Source organism: Micropterus dolomieu, linkage group LG05 (assembly GCF_021292245.1).
Source record: "Micropterus dolomieu isolate WLL.071019.BEF.003 ecotype Adirondacks linkage group LG05, ASM2129224v1, whole genome shotgun sequence".
NCBI classification, from domain to species: domain Eukaryota; kingdom Metazoa; phylum Chordata; class Actinopteri; order Centrarchiformes; family Centrarchidae; genus Micropterus; species Micropterus dolomieu.
In genome coordinates this window covers 14,575,890-14,596,079 of record NC_060154.1, presented here as the reverse complement: position 1 = coordinate 14,596,079, position 20,190 = coordinate 14,575,890, and the positions used below count along the sequence as shown (strand labels likewise).

At 40.1% G+C, this 20,190-nt stretch overlaps 2 protein-coding genes and 1 long non-coding RNA gene across 3 annotated transcripts in view; 2 read left to right on the top strand and 1 right to left on the bottom strand.

Moving 5' to 3' along the window:
* The first annotated feature begins 13,662 nt into the window (after positions 1 to 13,662).
* On the top strand, positions 13,663 to 17,183 carry LOC123971711. The gene is made up of 3 exons (XM_046050716.1): positions 13,663 to 14,499; positions 15,400 to 15,513; positions 16,303 to 17,183. The coding sequence occupies exons 1-3, from the start codon at positions 13,767 to 13,769 to the stop codon at positions 16,392 to 16,394; spliced, it is 939 nt and encodes a 312-aa protein (XP_045906672.1). The 5' UTR covers positions 13,663 to 13,766; the 3' UTR covers positions 16,395 to 17,183.
* On the bottom strand, positions 16,168 to 18,663 carry LOC123971712. Its single transcript, XR_006825258.1, has 2 exons — positions 18,587 to 18,663; positions 16,168 to 18,377 (listed from the first exon to the last, which is right to left on the bottom strand). It is a non-coding gene; the product is annotated as an uncharacterized LOC123971712 (long non-coding RNA).
* A 783-nt stretch (positions 18,664 to 19,446) lies between these two features.
* Positions 19,447 to 20,190, top strand: part of psmd1 (proteasome 26S subunit, non-ATPase 1) — a 50,235-nt gene continuing 49,491 nt past the window's right edge. The window contains exon 1 of the mRNA XM_046049295.1: positions 19,447 to 19,615. Coding sequence (XP_045905251.1) covers positions 19,600 to 19,615 — 16 coding nt within the window. The 5' untranslated portion in view covers positions 19,447 to 19,599. The remainder of the gene's footprint in view (positions 19,616 to 20,190) is intronic.

Below are 20,190 nucleotides of genomic sequence, written 5' to 3'. Positions count from 1 at the left end.
TATGATAATCTGACCAAAAACATATGTCATTGGAGAGACAGCAGAAGCACGAGACTGGTGGATCAGCATGCAGTAACATTATAACTTTAATGGTCCTGATATATTTCAGTTGATATGCTACTGTACATTTTGGCATAGCAAAAGACACTCTGCAGAGGCTTCACCACAGGCATGTAGCCCCATATATGTAACTGCATGTGTGGGCGTGTGTGTCTGGATGCAGTATGTAGAAGGGAAGCATGGTTTGGCGAAGCCCTTTCAGACATGTAGGAACATGACACAAAGTTCCTCCCGCGTATCCTCACAGACCACAATGAAGCGGCATTAATGATAAGCACCTGGATTCCCACAAGCTCCCAGTTTGGCCCAATTGGCGGTAACTGATAAATTGGGATGAGTGGGAGTTAGACTGCAGGGCCCAGTGAATGAACCCTTTTCACATCAGGATGCGAAAGAGAGAGAGATGAAGAGATCCTTTATACTTGCAGCGTGTTCACATGAGAGGAGACCACACGCTTGAGAGAGAATGAGATAGAAAAAAGAGAGAGGGGGACAGTGTCTTTCCCAGACAGCCCATGAGAATCCAATACACTCCCACGCGTCTGGGCTTGTGTGTGGCCACCGCACACACACACACACACACTACACGCCACATGTGTCCGTGTTCATCCCCTCTTCGTAACATCAACCCTTCGCTCTCTCAATCCGGGCCACACTCCCCGCCGACTTTGATGCATTTTTTACTCGATGTGTACGACAATAATCTTTTTCACCCCACCAAAAGAGCGGGCCATGGGAAGAAAGGCCCTGCTCTCGAGGCTTTGCTTCATCTTTTGCCCCGGCTCTCCAGCGGGACAAAATCGCTTCGTCGGCACCACAGTGCGGTTCAACTGCAGCTGAAAGGAGACGGGGACCAAATCCCTCTCATACACAACAAAACAACACTGTAGCCTTTTCAGTGTGACTGCCCACAAGGAAAGGGCCCTTTCTGTCTGTGGCGGACACAGTGTCTACGTATCTATCCACTCCCCACAGATGTTGACACTGTTTGTTGTGGGTTAAGATGCCCTCTAAAGACCATTGTTCCCCTTGTATCTTCTCTGTTATTGAGTTTTTCCTCTCTTTCTAGGCGACGGCCGGAGGTAGAGAGGGTAGAAAGCAGTGAAAGACCTCCGGATGGCAGTCAGCGCTCCAGGGGGGCTTTCTACCCAGGGAGACCCCGGCAAAGGGCTTCATTGTGGGTATCAGCAGGCAGCCACCGAGGGCTGTATGCTGGAAGTATTGTGTTGCTGGATAGACCCGAGTCCCTCTCCAGAGCAGGGTCAAAGGTTAGCCCCCCTGTGGGCTGCTCCATACCTGCCCTGCCCTGTCTCCCCCTTCCACTCTCACAGGCTCACGGAGACACAGCTACATACAATGGAAACCAGTCAACACACTACTAAAGAGACTCTTAAGATTGAGAGGTAGCAGAGCGGAGAGACTAATTCAGTGCGCTCTCCACTTTTCGATGAATAGGTAATTCGATTAATGGGCCCATGAGAGGGAATAACGAGCACAGCAGGTCAGAGGCTTCTCTCTGCATTTTACAATGCGATGTCTCAGCACTTCAGCGAGATAAAAATCTTATCACAGGCACAAAGCAAAAGCTTTTTGATGACATCTCAGCGATCAGCATTGTTGATACGGGTGTGAGTCATAAGGTGGTGTATGTACGTGTGTGTGTACAGGTGACTATGTGGTTGTGCGTGTGTGGATATGTAAATAAGTGCGTTTTTAGAGACAACGGGATGGTGAAAGAGCATGTCAAACATTTGGATCTATGCTGAGCCAGAACCCTCCCCTATCGCCTTATCTTGACACCCCTGTGCGTCCAGGGAATGTTTTCTCTCATGCCTCCATGCACCGTCAGCACTGAAAACACAAACATACAGCTCTGCTTATTGGACATGAATGCTTTTGACATTCATAGTTGGGTGTAACTCAATTTTAATGCAAGTCACGCCTTTTTTTTGAGGGGGGGGGGGTTGTTATTGATTTCATGGGAAAGGTTAATGAGTGTAAAAAAAAAACTTTTTGAAAAAGGGAAAGATGCATAACATGTTTGTGACGGTGGACTTCACGCATTATGATTCCCTACAGCAGTGGTTCCCAACCCCTGGGCAACAGGCCGCCTCACCTCAGCACATTTACTGCCGGGTCAAATGATGTGATTTCACAAAAAAGGCTATTATTAGTTACTTTTATGGTAAGTACTTTGAACTTGGCACTCTTCGTTTTGTTTCTCTTTGCTTTATTTTCCCCGCAATACTCCTAACCCCCCCCCAACAACAATACGCATATTGAACTGAATTGAAATTGTTATTCATGAAAATAGAACACAACCCTCTCTTCCCTTTAATGGGGAATCATATTAAAACTTTTACAGACTGTTTACACCCCTGCTATAATTTTGAAAAGCTGTGTAATAAATTAATTAGTCTCCTGATGATCGAATCCCCTTGAATTCAGTTTTTTTCTTACCCCTTTTCTTTTCAGTTAGACAAGTGAAGGTGCAGAGTAGAGAAAGTGCTCGAGGATTGATGCCGGTAGTCGTCACTGAGTTGTGCCGTCAGTGGTGATATATGAGTTTGAAGGGGCATCTTTGACCTCTGATTAACAGTACATTAACCTACTCTCTAGGCGATGCCGGCGTGCCTCTTAAACCCTGACCCCTCTCCCCTAACACCAACACAGGGGGTCTGCAGTCATCACTCTCCCTTCCAAACTCTGCAAAATGCCACATTGTGTTCCCTCTGGACTATTGTGTGCAGGGCAAAATAATGTGTCCCCCAGTTCTCATGCTTACTTCCATGGAATGTCCATTGCTGCAGGTTGTAGAATCCAGTATGAGTGTTGTCCCAGAGGGGAGCTTGACCATGAGCTGCAGGTAGCTTTCATGGCAGCCTGCCAGGCCGGCTCCTTTCCCCAGTGTCCTGCTGCTCGAAATTTGTTGTCCCCCTCTGGGTGTCTTTTTTGGAGTGTCAACCGTGGGGCCCCTGATGGGAGATTTGTTGATATGATAACTCGATTAGGGTCCAGGATGGATGACATTTTGGCAGACAGCCAGTCAGCAGCACCCGGGGAGGCACCGACTTGTCTCCTTAACCTCTCCTCAGGAGGCAGCAATTAGTGGTAGTAATTGGTGAATTAGCAGTGATGCTACATGTTTTATTTACTTCCTTCTCACTGTCTTTGGGATGTTGGTGGACTAGAAGCCAAGCAGCCGAAGACTTGTGCAATCAGAACCCTCTTCAGTCAATAGTTCTGCCTCAGTAAATTCATTTCTTTGCGTTTCATGGCGTCATTTCTCCCACTGAGTACCTCTGAAAACACAAATTGACTGTCCAAATACTTTTTCGCTGAAAGGAAGGCCATGGTCACTGCCTTTTCTTATTTCTCACTGACACAATTCTTTATGTGGCTCCAAGCCTGCAGTTCAGAAGAGATAATTCAATTAATGCGGCCAAGGCTTGCATTTTGAAAACCTGGCCTTTTTGTCTGAGAGATTTGCATCATAAAACTCTACCACACAGCTGAAGGTCCTCTAATGTTTTATGCTTTTGAAATGTTAAGACGGCAAAATTCAATATACATTCACTATCAAACAAGGCCATTACCTTGACAACAAGATGTCCTTGTTTTTTCATGTCTCATAACTGCACAATGTCAGTTCATTACAAAAGATTTTTAGATGTGTATATGTGTTACGTTATGTATTTTCCCTTGAAATCACAGTGAGTGATGACATGTGATGACCTTTACATCAAAGGTCTGGTGGAAACATAAAGAATGTTTCTCAGTTTTGCAGCTGGTAAAATTTCACATTGGGCTAATTAAAAGCTGCCAATTTGTAACATGAAATTCACTTTGGCCATGTACAATCAAATAACATTTGATATATTTGTTGAGATATTTGTTTTAGCTTATTCAGCAAAACCTGACCTTATTTTACGCAAGAGTCAGGATTTTTATGTTGATAATTATTCAAGATAAACACCTAGTGATATGAAATTAAGATATTTGGAATGGGTCCTGGTATATAATTCAATTTCTCGTTATTACATTAAGTTTGACAGATGATGCTTTAAAACATCAGATCATGTTATTGATTAAGAAAAATTTGCAGAGAAGTACATACTTCTAAATCTTCAAGCAAGAGTACAGACACAAATCTACTCAATTAATCATAACTGAAATCTAGTAAATATATAGTGTGCAGTCATCTGCAAACATTTGTGAATAGTTTGTCCTCTTCTTCTGATGAATACCGTAAGAGTATTTTCTGTTTTGCAGTTCTGAAGCAGCTACTCGGTTCTGTGGAGCTTGTCGACTCTGGTGACCTCTGACCTGTCATGCACTGTGGGTTTAGCCTGACGTATTCAAGGTGTTACCATCTGTGCTGCCCCCCTCCCAGCCCTCGTCTCTCTCCTTGGACAAGTCCTCTATGTCCAGGTTCACTGGACTGGAAAAATTGCTGACAGTGGACTGTTTGTTTGGCTTTGTAAATGTCTCAGCCCTGGAGAAAGGATGGACAGAGGAGTAGCAGGGCTCCTGGAGGACACTTGTGCTGTGTTTTCTCTATTTTTTCTTTTCTTCATTTTGGTTAACAGTTCTCCAGAGGGCTCTCTCTGCACCTACGAGTTAACTTGTAACCCAGTGACCTCTGACTCTATGTGTATCCAAACAGAACAATAGCTGTTCCCAAACTCAACGTGTGCGTGTGTGTGTGTGTGTGTGTGTGTGTGTGTGTGTGTGTTGGTATGTGAACTGCCTCAAGCGACCAATATATTTCACATCACAAAGACCAGTGGTGGTCAGAAACTCAGATTCAAAAACATGTTTCATTACAATTTATAATTACTGTATATTTATAAGGATTTCATAAGAATCTGAAAACATTTTCATGCTTCAGTCATATTTTGGACCACATAAGGGAAAACTTAAGCCAGATTAGTACCACATACAAGGTACAAGGTAGATTTGTCTATCATTTTACAACAGAGGGTTGTGTAATGAGATTAAGTTGTAGTTCCAAATAGGCTACACATACAAACAAGCTTTATAAACAAAAATGATATATAGTAGATGGATGAATAAATAACAAGTCATAGAAATGAAACTATTTTACACAGTGGAGTGCTGAGGATGAATTAAAGAGTCTCACAGCCTTAGGGAAGAACCTGCTCTGAAGTCTCCTGGTACTACAGTGGATACAGATCTCTCGCCAGACGGCAGCAGGTTGAACAGACTGTGGCTGATTTATCATATAAAATATACAGTAATTTATAAATTATGACACCTCTTTATAAACAGTTAATTTGCAATTACAGGGTCTTTTACAGAGATCAGTTTACACAGTGATAAAACACAAATGGCAGGTGTTGAAAAACAATCAAAAGATGAAATTCTTAAACACATAAAAACAAGAGAGAAAATCATATTGGTGGGGGAATGCAGATGAGAGAAAACAAACTTGCTTAGAAAAAAATAGAATGATGATGCCAATGTTGCGTTAGAGCATTGTATTAAAACTAAGAAAAAAGATTTAGATAGAAGATAACTTCACAGCTATGCATTTTTGAAGTAATCTAATGGGTTTTAATGTTTTAGAAACCCAAGTGCAGTAGAATTTTCTGAACCTACAGAGGGGTTGACATTTAAATTGAAGATAAAAGTATGGAAATCATCGAAATTTGATTGCAACATCTTGTAACCAAGAACTTACACAAGGTTGCAACACTGGCAAAGCTTATTCATAATGTTGAGGACAATTCTGTCTGCACAATGAATGCTGAATGTTGTTGTATCACCTAAAATGCCTTTTAATATGGAAAGTGGACTGAACTGGTGTAATCACTGAGGGTACAAGCTTTGCAAAATTGTGCTCAAGTAAAAGAGAAGTAGTAACAGCAAAATATACTGTAAGTATATCAAAAGTTAAAAAAAACATTTGTTAAGCATAGGGACCCTTTCAGACTGTTATATATATTGTATCGTTCTTTTAATACAGATGCATTAATATTTAAGCAGTATACCAATGTTGTAGCTGGTTGAAGAGTTGCCACTTTAAAGGTGAAATAGATATTGATATAGATTATATAGGGCAGCGCAGTGGTGCATTGGTTAGCACTGTCGCCTCACAGCAAGAAGGTCATGGGTTCAAACCCCTGGTTGCCCCGGCTTGTCTGTGTGGAGTTTGCATGTTCTCCCCGTGGCTGTGTGGATTCTCTCTGGGTGTTCCGGCTTCCTCCCACCATCCCAAGACATGCAGGTTAGGTTAATTGGTGTCTTTAAAATTGTCCTTAGGTGTGAGTGTGACTGATTGTTTGTGGCCCTGTGATGGACTGGCGACCTGTCCAGGGTGCCCGATGTAACTGGGATTGGCTCCAGCCTCCCGTGACCGTATATATAGTTGGGTGGTTTAATCCACAACAATATATCATGGCATAAACTGATCTAAACTAAAGTCTTAATCTAAAGTACAAATATCTTGTAGGCCTACTTGGGTATTAAATAAATGTACTTACTTTGTGTGTGTGTGTGTGCTAATTCAGTCTTTCAAGAGGCCCCAAGCAGCACAGGGGCCTTCTGACCAATGAGGTGACTGCACTCAGACGCACTGGGCTGAGTTTCCTGATGTAAGGTGATCTTGTCAAAGGTCGCTGAACTTGCAGCACTGGCCGCAAATTCACAAGTGCAAATCCACAACTGTTGTTTATTTTCCAGCCATTTGCCTGCCTTAAGCTCTCCCAAACAGCCGCAGCATTCAGTGCGTCAGCCTGCTGACGTGGGACTGACACTTGAAGTAGACTGTTCAATTCAGAAACCTCTTCAATGATCTCTGTGTGGTTTGAATCATTTCTGACTATCAGTGTAGGAATCACCAGCTTCACTAGCTAAACCATGTCCCAAAGCCTTAACAGATGGGGCTGTGATGTCCACACACACCCTCTGTGAGTGATGTGTCATGACACCGCAAACAAGATGAGTTAGCCCGACGCTGAACGCGCATCCAATTTATTCATATTCATCATCATCATTCTTTCTCCCAGAGAAACTTTTGTTGTTTTGAACTGCTGATAGTGAACGCATATTTTGTTCATCTCTGGCGTTCTCTGAGTCCTACAGTGCACTGTGGTATTTGTGATGAATTTAATAGCATACAGTAGGCTACATGACGCTTCTTGGGTGGCAGTACCAGGGACGATTAAAGAACATCACTCTCAGTGGGAAGACACTGCCACCCAGTGGGCAAAAGTCTGCGCAAGCTTTTACTGCTGACTTTGATGAAACTGAAGGAACAACTACTGTTTCGCTGCGAAATATTTGATTCAGATATCTAATAAGGTAGAGCTTTATGTTCTGTCGTTACATACTGATCTACTTACTGCAGCTATACACTGTAAAACAGTTTGTTTGGTAACACCTAATTTAGTAAAATATTTATTCCTGTATAATAATTAATGGAATACACTGAAGTACATAAAAAAAAACTATGTGTAATATTGTAATTCAAAGCTCCCTTTACATGAACAATAGTAATCCTATATTTGCTGTAAAAATGCATACAAACTTATGTTTTTAAATAAGAAAACCAGATATGTTTTAAAGGTAAAGGTAGGTTTAAAAATGATTGGAGATTGGAGACATTTTGTATTGCATTGCAGATAGACATTTTCATATCTTTAAAAGTTCAGTTAGTCTTCATTATGTGTGTACATTTTATCAATGTACAATATCAATGCTCTGGTAGCTGCAGTACTTAAATGTAAGCATGCACATTTAATGCCAGTTTTAACAATAGACTGTAGCCTGCTGTGGTATTGATTTGCCTGATAATGTCAATGACTAGCATCAGTAAATGTCATTGACTGAGGGTAACCATATATGCACTGTTCTGTGCACCACATTTATGTTCCTGAAGAGGATTGTACTAATACGATGCCAAGGGGTTTATTTATTTTGTGATATTGGGACATAACACTACTAACTGCTAACACATAACAATGTTAATTTTAGTACAAGATCTAATAATAGTTATAAAAAGTTTTGGCAGCAGTTGGGTTGCTGTCAAAAAGTTCTCACAGAGCTTAGACTCTCTCCAGAATTTTTCTTTACTGGAGTGACCTCTTGTGGAAGAACTCAATAATTGCATGCATTTGTAAGCACATCCATACACACAGTGTGTAAGATCAGGTATAGGGGTGCAGTGCAGAATGTTTGTGGTAGTAATCATCATCATTCTAAACAATATATCCAGTACATGGGTACATTTTTCTCATGTTGCCTGCTGATAATGACAGCATTACCCCACATTTTTGAAAGCAAATAAAGAAGAGATCCAGTTCCAATTCAGATGACACTCCATCAGCCATCAGAGCACTAACTTTGTCTTCATTTGCTGCAGATATTTGCTCTGTTGATCATCATGTCATACTGCCATGTAAAGAGCTAGACCTACAGTGAGAAAATATTTTCTATTTCCCATCCCCTTCCACTCCACCTCTTTCTCTCATGCAATTGCACACGCAACATAATAGCAATCATGTTGTTTGATCAATCAAAAAATTGGCAAGATTATATCAAGGAACTTGAATCATTTTTATAAACTTTGTAAAGGTAGTGCAAACTTTGATAATAGGCTCATGAGACACACTGCTCAGTACACATTGTGTGGAGTTCTCATTTTCAACTCCAGAAACCTGTTCTGTTGTCTGGTTACCAAGCTTGCCTTATCTTACAAAGGCACATGGGAACACAACTGTAGTATCATTTACTGCAACCTCCCTCCTCACTACAAGCAGCTTCACCAGACAGATGGTTATCACTCTTAAAATATCTGATTTAATTTAATTTAACTAATATATTTTAAGTCTGTGTGGATTTCATTTAATTTAACTAATATATTTTAAGTCTATGTGGATTTCATTTAATTTAACTAATATATTTTAAGTCTGTGTGGATTTGATATATGTACTGCATAAAATCACTAGTTTTACCCACATATGGTTGTGATTTATGACATTTTGCCTTCTTATTCATGACTCGTGCTGAATATCATTTCATCTGTACCATAAAAAATCTGTTCTGAGTGATATGAATCTGAGCTGCTTTCATTACTGTGTACATGCATATTAAATTATTCCTCTACATGTTTGATGGATGTAAAACATCCCTACTATTCACATCTATTTATTGTTTTAATACAACTACAAACAGTGCTAGCTTTATTTTGGAATGGAAGTTTTTTGTTTTCTTATGTATTAAGTATTCCAAATACATTTTAGTATTTTTCCCCACATCGGACCACCACTCCCCCATGTCACAGCCTTTGTGAAGAGACAAAACCTGGCTGAAATGTAATACCCATTATTCCAGGTCTGGTCTATTGTGTATTGTTTAAAACTGGGGCTTTATAATGTTTCTTCCCAGAATCACCTTCTCCGGTGCTGCATGTGTCTCTCTACTAACTATGACAAAGAGGACAACTTATTTTGGGGCACTGCAGTTTAAAAGGTGGACCATAGTGGTTTGCTTGTTTTTCTTCCTGGTTCGCGGAACAGTTTTTGTTGGTAAGCAATTAACACTTTTAAATAAAGGATTATCTAAAAAAGAAAAAAGAAAAAGCAATTGTAAAACCATTCTAAACTTTTGTTTTGTTGTTTAACAGCACAGCGTGCCACACTGACATGTTTTGATAAGAGTTTCTAAAAGTGTCATAATGATCATAAAGAGAAAATCCATCCAAAAATACTCGACAGCCATTTGTTTTTGTATGTATTTTGGAGTCAAACAAGACAAGTTGTGTTTTGCGAGAGGGAGCACAGTGGCAGTTATCAGCATATCCCAATTACTGCCAAAAATTTTGCTATCTATGGCCAAACCCAGCCTTGACTGATGTGGAACATGGTAACATTAGTATTAGTTAGTATTAGGAGATATTCCAACTTAAATTTCACCAAACAAAATGTCTCAGGTTCTTGGTGGGAGTCTGGACCGTTGAGAGGAGCTGCCTCATTCGAGGATCAACCGCTCCTGCAGCATTCCTTCACTCCAGGTTAGCAGTGTGTGTACTTGCCTGAAGCGGAAACTAGGCCAATTAACACTAGTGTATTCCATTAGCACATATACAAATTCACATTTTATCTGTATTAAAACCGAAAGATCACATTTAATTGTCCTGTCTGTTTCTGATGTACCCACAGTCTTACCAGTGCAACTGCAGATGCCACAGGACACCAACATGACTGAAGTCAATATCAGAAGAAGAAGAAGCTCTTCCTCCGCTGACATTGAAGACTCTGTTTTGCCTCCAAAGATTCTGACTGCCTCTCATCTTTCCTCTCTCAGAGATCTGGTGTCAGACAAGAAGATCACAGGTTGTGCAATTTTACCTCCTCTCTCAACTCAAAGCAGCATGATGAAATCATAAAATGCCATCTGTTTCCTGAAGATGACTTAACCTAGTACTTTTAGCAGATATGTTTTGTTGTTTGTTTCACTCTGCTCTAGTGTCAGATAAATACAGAGCAAAATCATCTGCAATATTTAGCATTTAAAAAAGGCAAGCCTAAGCTAGTGTTTGTGTCCATTATTTTTGTTAATTTAAACTGTCAATTAGTTGTATTAAAAAAAATAGCATTCCCCTATTAAGGTAAGACACTGAGTAGCAGCTTTCCTATAGAATCATAGGACAGTTTTTGAAAATCATTTTAGCAGACTCTGGTATAGTTCACAACCTTCCTGCCATATCCACCCAATGAGTTGTTGGAAAGTGAACAATAAATGTGTTTATGAAGGCTGATAGACCAACTGTTGCTGTTTGTGTGATTTTGAGGTGACATTTGATGACACACTGAGTCAAGAGCACTGTTACTCTCAACTCTACAGGCCAAAACACTGGAAAGCTGCTGGAAAGCCCTTGGTGGTAGGGACAAAGGTTTCAACCACAAGATGGCAGCAAAATAAAGAATTTTTAGCTTGTGTGCTGTTTAACAAAAATCTGATTATGTTTTTGCAAAATTACCGAAAGTATTCAGTGTTTCCCATGAGGTTGTATTGTCTGTGTAAGTGGGAAAGCCTCAACTTTTAGCTTTTAGATTAGGCCTACCTCCCATCTTCATACTATATTTGCTCTGTCTACACAGGCGGATCGTAAACAGAAAAAGCAAAGAAAAAGTTGTTGGGTGAAGTGAATTAAAAAAACTAAGAGGAGAAATGTTGTTGAACAGGTACAGTAACTTTGAAAATAGCACCTGTGGCCATACGGAAGAGAGAAGACAGAAGCAGGAAACATGAAAACAGTAGGCCTATTCTGCCATTAAAAGGTTTACCACAGCTGCCCACTTGAATCAGTCCATCACGAGACACGAAAACCTTTATTAAAACCAGTGAAATTATGTTGTGTGTTTCTTTTATTGCATTTTAATGAGTAATTCTTAAAATAAAATACATCGTGTTGCTGTGTGTATAAAATGTGGTCTGACTTAGTTAAATAGTTCATTTATTTACAAACATATTATTACAAAAATCAATTAGATGATTAGATTAGATGATATCTGATATTTTAAAAAAGATCAAACTCGCTCATATCAGTCTGTCCAGTTTAACCCAGAGTGCAACAATTATTCCGCCCAGGTCTGATTGCAAACAGTTGTTTGAGTCATTTCTGCAACAATGATGGCACCTGCAAACCTCTAGGAACCATTTCAGTTGATCAAAGATAATGATGACAGCGAGGCCTTTATATTTTTACTATCATGCAATTCATTTGAGAACTCTTTTTTTTTTTTTTGCAGTTCGCTTAGGTCTCTGTGTCTCTCTCATTGGTCCAAGTGAGCTTCTTGACCCTCAGCTCCTCCTCTCCCTGAACAAAGAGGTCAGTAGCTTAACCAACACACCTAAACAATAACAGATGGAGCAAGTGCATGGAGATACTGTTTGAAGAAAAGCCAAACAACAAACACACCACCCAACTTATCAGTGTTGAGCTAGTCTAAAGGTCAAAGACCAGAATTGGCTTTGATCAGACTTTACGGTTTATCATTTATTCATCAGCAAACAATCAGGCAAACCCACAGACTCAGTAGCTGACGTTATCTAATTTGTATTTCAATTCCTGAACTCAGTGGAATTTCAGATTGACAGCACTTTTTAATTAAAGAACATGCATGAGTGGATTAAAGGATTAGAGGCTCAAGAACTCAACAGACTGCTGATGTAGTGGGTGGGGGGGTTTAAGGGTGAAAAGCATTTTTGATCTTATAAAGAAGTTAAGTGTTTCTGAAGCTATTATAACAATTATGCAGCAAAGGTAGGTCTCATGTTGACGTTGCTGCTTAGGACTGTCCTCTCTTTGTTTCTTCTTTTCTTTGAGAAGCCAGGAATCTACAACATCGGAGCGAAAGCAGGACTCTTTTCGATGAAAATAGTGGGAATAAAGAGAGTCACCTCCGCACCCTGATTTCATAATCCACAGTCCACCCCAGGATCTGGATTTGGATTATTTATGCGAAATTCATAACTATTCTCTGTCTTCCTGAAACCCATGTTGCTATTGTTATTTGATATTGTTCATCATCATGTTTATCATCATTAAAGATTAACTTCTAGTGATATTATGTTCACGAACGAGCACATTCTTTTTAGCAGCTTTTGATACAAACAAAGGGGACCAAGTCATACTTGGTGAGAGCTTTTGTTGTGCCAAAATTTCACTGCCTGACCTAAATCGACTCACTTTTAAGTTAATACTGTACCTGTAATATTACCAGTCACAAACTGCAACTCACAGCAGGATAGGACAGTGGGTCCACTTGATTACTATCTCGTGTATGTTGGTGTCCTCTCATCAGCTTAGCAGAGTTAAAATGTTTCCTTATGTTGCAGTTTTCTTTCTTAGTCACTTTGGTACGTTTCACAAATTATCCTTATTATTTGCAAAACAGTAAGTGCATTTCTCGAAATTGATCATATAAACAGCATCACACAGTGGATTACCAGCAAACCTGCTCAAAATCCTTAGTCTATCACTCAAAAGTAAATATTCAACATAATGTCAACATTAGATATGTAAACAAACAACAATGATTGTATGCCTCTGTAAGGGTATGATTAAGACAGATAACCAGTATAATACATTGTGATCAACATGACATAAGCAATAAATAATGTTGGAAACGGCAGACATCATCATTTGCATAACTGTGTCAAAGCATTTGCAATTTGTTCAAAAGAATTTGACATAGCTTTTATGATGCAGCACAAGTGACTAGATGATGTGGAGGTTGAGCAAGTAGGCCAGTTTTTTAGAATTTCATTTCTGATCTGAGAAATGTAGCCTACCTAAGCCACTGAGAAAAACGTAGGTATTGCTTGAATTGCATTAAAGAAACACATTTCATACAGATTTCATTCACTGACAAAGCAGAGATTTGTATGGACGATCACTTTTTGGCACGACATCGGCTTTCTTCAATGAGCCATAATTCTCATCACGTCGTATACCACGCCTGTGTTTTATGCGGCCCCTGTCCGTTCGCTCCGCCCACCAAACTGACCAGCCAATCGAAATACACTCTGAGTCTTCATCCCCACCCTCTCTAGTGGTGCCCCTGGTGACCGTGAGGAAGTTTTTTTTCTCCATGTCACCGGTCAGAAGGTGGTAGTGAATGGCTTGACCGCTCATTGTAACTAAGGAGGATCCGCGCAGCCGCAATTGGGCAAGGATGGCAGACCCGGCCTCAACGGAGGACACGCTGCCCGAGGAGGAGAAGGAGTTTGAGGGGATCATAGCTTTGATCGGAGGTAAAGAGAGGATTTATGTGGTGAGCGATGCATGTGAAAGTAAGGACGTGGACGGGGGCGATGCTGGAATATTGCAGGAGTTCGTCCGTGACATGTTTCCTGACAGCCTGGCGAACAGTAACGGACATTATTACCACTCCTCTCCTCCAAGCAGCCACGGTGATACTGCAAGTGCAACGGCGAGGCCCATGGATTTAGATTTGAGCGCTTGTCCGATGGGAACCGACAGGGAGAACGAAAAGGAGAAGCAGCCGTCGCGCATTGGGAACGTTCAGAGAACAGCAACGAGGAGGGCAAACATTTACAGCCTAAAGCGAACCATAGACTCTCCTATCATCATTTTCATCTTCAGACAGACTTTTCTAAGCAAAAATTCCAACGAACTGTGCCTTAAAGCGATACTGAAGGACGTAAAGGCACGTACGAAACGTGCCAGGATCGCCCGACCAGCTCTGATTGGATTAATACGCACCAGACAGGAGAGTGCCGAGACGCGTCAGTGTGCGCAACTCCTGGAGCGACTCATCCGGTCAGTGTTCCACAAACATTCACCGGAGACAATATGGGTCGGCTGTTTCATCCCGAAGACAGAAGACAAAATGCTGAGCATCAAGAAAAACGCCTGCAAAGTTATATACTCATCTCAAACAGCAGGTGTACATACACTGTCCATGTTCTTTTAAGTACACTGAACAAAATTATAAACGCAACACTTTTGTTTTTGCCCCCATTCATCATACACTGAACTCAAAGATCTAAGACTTTCTCTATGTATAGAAAATGCCTATTTCTCTCAAATATTGTTCACAAATCTGTCAAAATCTGTGTTAGTGAGCACTTCTCCTTTGCCGAGATAATCCATCCACCTCACAGGTGTGGCATATTAAGATGCTGATCAGACAGCATGGGTATTGCACAGGTGTGCCTTTGGCTGGCAACAATAAAAGGCCACTCGAAAATGTGTTCAGTGTAGTTGCTCAGGTATCAATCCGCAGTAAACATTATTTGCTGTTTAGTTGTTTGGCATAATGTCAACTGAAGAAAATGAAGGTTTTTTTTTCTTCTGTTTGCTCAAGCACAGGTCAGCAAGGCAGATGCATGTCAACATGAAGTTTGAACCCTGGTGTGTTTAACCAGGGCACCATGCAGATTTGATGTTGCATAAAATATTAGATTGCCAAAATGAAAAACTTTTGAGATGCAGATATCACATAAACCTACAACTCATCTAGACTACTTAATTATTACTGGTAGGAAAGTAGTGATGCCTTATCAAATCATATAAGTTCACCATAAAGATATTGATAGCATGGTATAATTTACTTATAATAAGATCATTGTAAACTCACTAATGAGCACATCACAGTGTAAGTTCCTGCTTGAATATTCACTCGTGATCTGTGTTCGTGTAGGTCAATCTATGACATTCACAAGACCACACATTTTTCTTCCCAGACATGGCTGCAAAGGCGCGGGAACAAAAGGAGCATTCACAAAACATTCAGGCCCTTAGATAAGCTGCCAAATTGCTAAACGCTTGTTATTGCCTTTCAGATAATACCAGGGATAGAGGGAACCCGCTTTTCTGGCCATTCCAATGTTTGTTCTGGCCTCAGAGAAGAGGAGCCAGAGGCCAGGCCAACAACTCCTCAACCAGCAGGCAAAGAGGTAGCAGCATTGTCCCAACGTTTATTTTGACTAAGCTGCAAAGGCATTTCCATTCCCACAGGATTGTTTTCTTATTGTTTTCATTCATTCCATATACCAATGTAGTCCTGTTCAGGGTTTTCAGGGGACTAGAGCCTAACCCAGAATGCACTACATGGGCAACATACATGGATACATGCCAGTTTGTCAAATGGCCAGACGTACAACATACACACAAAGACATTCACATGTTCACTCTTAATGGGCTTCTCTTTGGATCAGATGTCATGCAGTGATCAACAGTCACATAGGAAGAAAAATCTGTAGTAGAAGAAGCAGAGGAGACCAGTTTAACCTCAAAATACCAGAATGCAGTGAGGACACTAAATATATAACATTAAACCATAAATTACTTTTCCCCCCCAGAAGTTTATGCAATATTTTGCTCTTACTACTTACACAGTCTGTCCATCTTCAAGAGGCAACATACAATTGGAAAATTCCCAAACTTTAACTCAGGAAATTCAGGGAATCGCTGACTGCAGTTGAAGCAGATAAGGCAGGTTAAAATAAAAATGGATACAACAAATAGTAAATTGATACTCTGACAACAAAACATTTCTGGAATACAATGGCTATCAGATTGATCCTGCATATGACAGTGTTATTATATGATAATGTGAAATTGTTTATTTAGCCATGACATACGCTTTGTTTCAACATTTTGCACTATGCAGAAAGATGCTACATCATATTAATTTCATAAATCTCAATTGCACAGTAGGTAACAAAGTGCTGGGTTTTTTTCAGGTGACACTGGTTGTGTTGAGGAAAGCATCCCTCTGAAAATCAATTCGATGTCTGCTGGACCTCCTGTTGAATCAGCTGGTGGAGACAGCTGATGTCAAGACACATAATACACTGTTGGCTGGAGGCATCGAGACAGTCCTGTTTTTACTGTGAAGACAAAGGTTGACCTCATAGTTCTACGGAGCCTTACCACACGTTACAGTGATTCTTCATGGTGCTCACTATTCCCACTGCTGAGCAAACATAATTGTCATGAAGCGATATGTTGCTAATTGGTCACATCTGTTGCTATATTTACACATTGTGATGTACAATAGTCACAAAGGGATTTTCTGTTTATGTCTGGGGCTGATTCAAGTAACTATTAATCAGTTAGTCAAAAGAACTAGGCTCTATTACATCATTTAACAATTTGTTTTCCTGAACTTAGACAGAGATGTGTCTGTTATTTTAATACATGTTCAGTACTGCAGTAAGGCTTTATGAGAACGTTTTCAGCAAAAAGTACTCTTTTTACATGATGCTTATAGTGAAATGGTACAGGGCTAGATTATCAACCGGCATCATTGTGTGCCACCTGGTTTGTGCTTATTTGAATTACAATTTATTTGAGAATATTCATCACCAAAGCATAACATCAACTGACTCAGTAAGATCCTTAAGCTTCATTAATATGGGCTCAGTATCTTATTATTCCAGCCATGGTCAAGCAATGTGAATAATCTTTTTTTTTTCAATTTCATGTGGAATTGCGTGCCTTAGATGAGCGCTATTGACAATCACATTAACAGGAACAATGGATGAAATTACCTTTTACGTATTTATGTAGGATACTGGTCTGTACATTTATATAAATATGCAAATAAACACGTTTAAGCTTGTGTGAGTGTTCGGCTCTTGAAAATGACTATTCATTGACTATTAGGCTATACTTTAAAAGACTCAAGATAGGATATTGGGAGATCTGATCGGCAACAGGTTATAAATCCCTTAATCAACATGATACTCTTTAGAACAATATTTACTTATATTACTGGCACCCTGAGCCATATTGTACCTTGAATTTCATGAACCTCCCATAGTAACCTTCTTCTTCTTTTGGCTTTCCGTCAGACTAGATGCCTTACGGCATATTGCTGCCTCTCACCGTTCAGTCTCAGTATCGTTTTATGGCATCACCATTCTCAGAGAGGTAATCCTGTTGCAGATATAAAGTCCATGACTGCTTCCACTATCCTCGATTGGTTCTCATGAGGATTCAAAATGTCTCTCAATGTCACTGTCAGCGTTCCAGCTCCTGATAGTGCAGACTATAGTTGTTCTCTTTGCCTTTTGTACTGTTGACATTCTATAAACACATGTTTAACAGTCTGTTGTTGATTGCAGGTTCTACAGAGTCCATCCTCATGTTTGCCCATCTTTGCCAGATCCCCCTTCCTCTCAGAGTTTTTAACACTGAAGCCGAATCTGAGCATAATACTGCTCTCCTTGGTTGAACTTCCTCCACCCACTGTAGTGCCCATATAATAGCTAGAAGTTCTGTTGTATATACAGATACCCCCTCAGACAGTCGCTTGAGCTTTACAATTTCATATTGTGGGATATAAAAAGTCCATTACAGTTGTCCATTACACTGAAGTCTATTTCTGGTATGGGCAGCATCCACAGTGGTACAATTGACCAGTGAACTTGCGGGGCCACCCCTACTTCCTTCAGTCCCAGCTTCTCCACCTTTTTACTGATATTAAGTGTAAAACATTCCTTCCTCCTTTTCCCTGACTCCCACTCCCATGCATTAAGTAGTACTGTTTTTGTAGGGTGTTCTCCTTTATGTGCCCATAACTTAACAATATACTGCATTGCCATTTCCCCCATCTCTACCAGTAAAGCCGGGACTGGAGTTGTATGAAGGGCCCCGCAACATAGTCTCAGTGCCTTAGCCTGTATTACTTCCAGCCTTTTTAAATGTGTTTCAGGTGCTGTCCCATAACATACACAACCATAATCCGGTCTAGACCTTACCATTGCCCTGTAGATCATTAGTTGAGTATCTCTGCCTGCACCCCATGCACTACCTGAGAGGGAACGCATTACATTTATCACTTTTTCACACTTATTTACTACATTATTTATCTGCTTTTTCCATGTTAGCTTCTAATCGAAGTGCACACCCAAGAATTTGAACTCTTTTACCTCTCAATTGCTTGTTCATATTACCAAATATTATGTACTTTGACTTATCTACTGAGATCTTAAATCCCCACTTTTCACCCCAACTAGTTACCTTGTTCAGTGCTACCTGCATTCGCTCAGTTATTTGTTTGATATTCCTGCCCCTTTTCCAGATGGCCCCATCACCTGCAAACAGAGATTTTCCAAAATTATTCCCAATTCCTTCAAATATATCATTTATCATAATGTTGAAAAGGACTAGACTTATTACACTTCTCTGAAGTGTTCCATTATCAATACCTGTGCCATCTGAAAATGCATTTGCAACCCTAACTTGAATGCTCCTGCCCTTCAAGAAATCTTGTATACTGTTAAGCAACCGCCCTCTGACTCAAGCCTCATAAAGTTTTATGACAAGCCCCTCCTTCCACAGCATGTCATACGCCTTTTCAATATCAAGAAAACCCGCCATTAATACTATTTTATTCACCATTGCTTTCTTAATATCACTTTCAAGGAAAATTACAGCATCCATGGTACTTCTCCCTCTCCGGAAGCCACTTTGTACTGTTGTAAACCATCACTTCTTCTCTAATTTATAAACCAATCTGTCTGTGACCATCCTTTCCATTATTTTACAGAGGACTGATGTCAGTGAAATCGCACAGGAACCTCGTTTGCTACGTAAACTACATACTACATACATAGACAGAGAAGCAAAAAACGGATTCACGATAGGCCACCTTTAGAAAAGCCGGTCAATATATTGGACACTTCTATTACTGTATTTTCATAATCTATTTTAAATGCTATTAAAACTCGTGAGATTATATACTAAATAATTAAGAACCAAAGAATTGATCCCAACTACGAGGATACAATGGATAATACTACATATCTGTGTGTTTTAATCAGGCTTAGTAGAAGCCAGCCAAGCCGGAGGTCCTTTTGAAGGGGACTTGCGGTATTGGACAAAAAGAAGTTAGCAGCGGCTGCTTTTGGTTCCATTGCTGTGCATTTTCAGATACTACAACTCTTTTATTCTCTTTATCGCCCCCCAAAAACACACGGAACTCCATCGTCGAACCAGGATCGAGGGGCTGAGGAGGGAATAAAGAGCCAATCATGATAACATCTGCCGGTAAGTTGTAGAAAGTGTTCTTATTTTGCTAGCCGACAGTTTAGCTATCGGCCATTGATTTAGCTGAGTCACACAGCTAATGTAGCAGTTATCTGTCAGCTGTTAACCGGTGATAGATAATAAATCTACCAAAATACTTTTCAGGAAGGAAGATCTCTTTGCACTGTGCCTTTGGTATAACTAGGAAACTATTTCATTCAAAATGTAGGATTTCGAAATAAGTTAATGTAAGGTTAATGAGGACAGTCTTGTAAGTTAATCCTCAGTAAGTGAACTTACATTGTACATGATTCTGTGATAATAAGCTGGTTAATTTCATGTTTATATAAACACAGGAATGTTTTTCATGTTGGAAATCATTCCCAAAGAAACACGTATTAAAATTAGTACATCATTTATCTTCTTTCGGTTCTTACTGCATCCTACTGTCAGTGTGGTGTCTGTCAGGTTCAGATTTAACTATTGAACCTGTCATTTCTGCTACATTACAATATGTTTTTGACATCTGAATTTCCTATCAGTTGTGGAGTTTGCGGGTGTTTCAGTAAATCGACTATAGGTGGTGTCCTAGGATT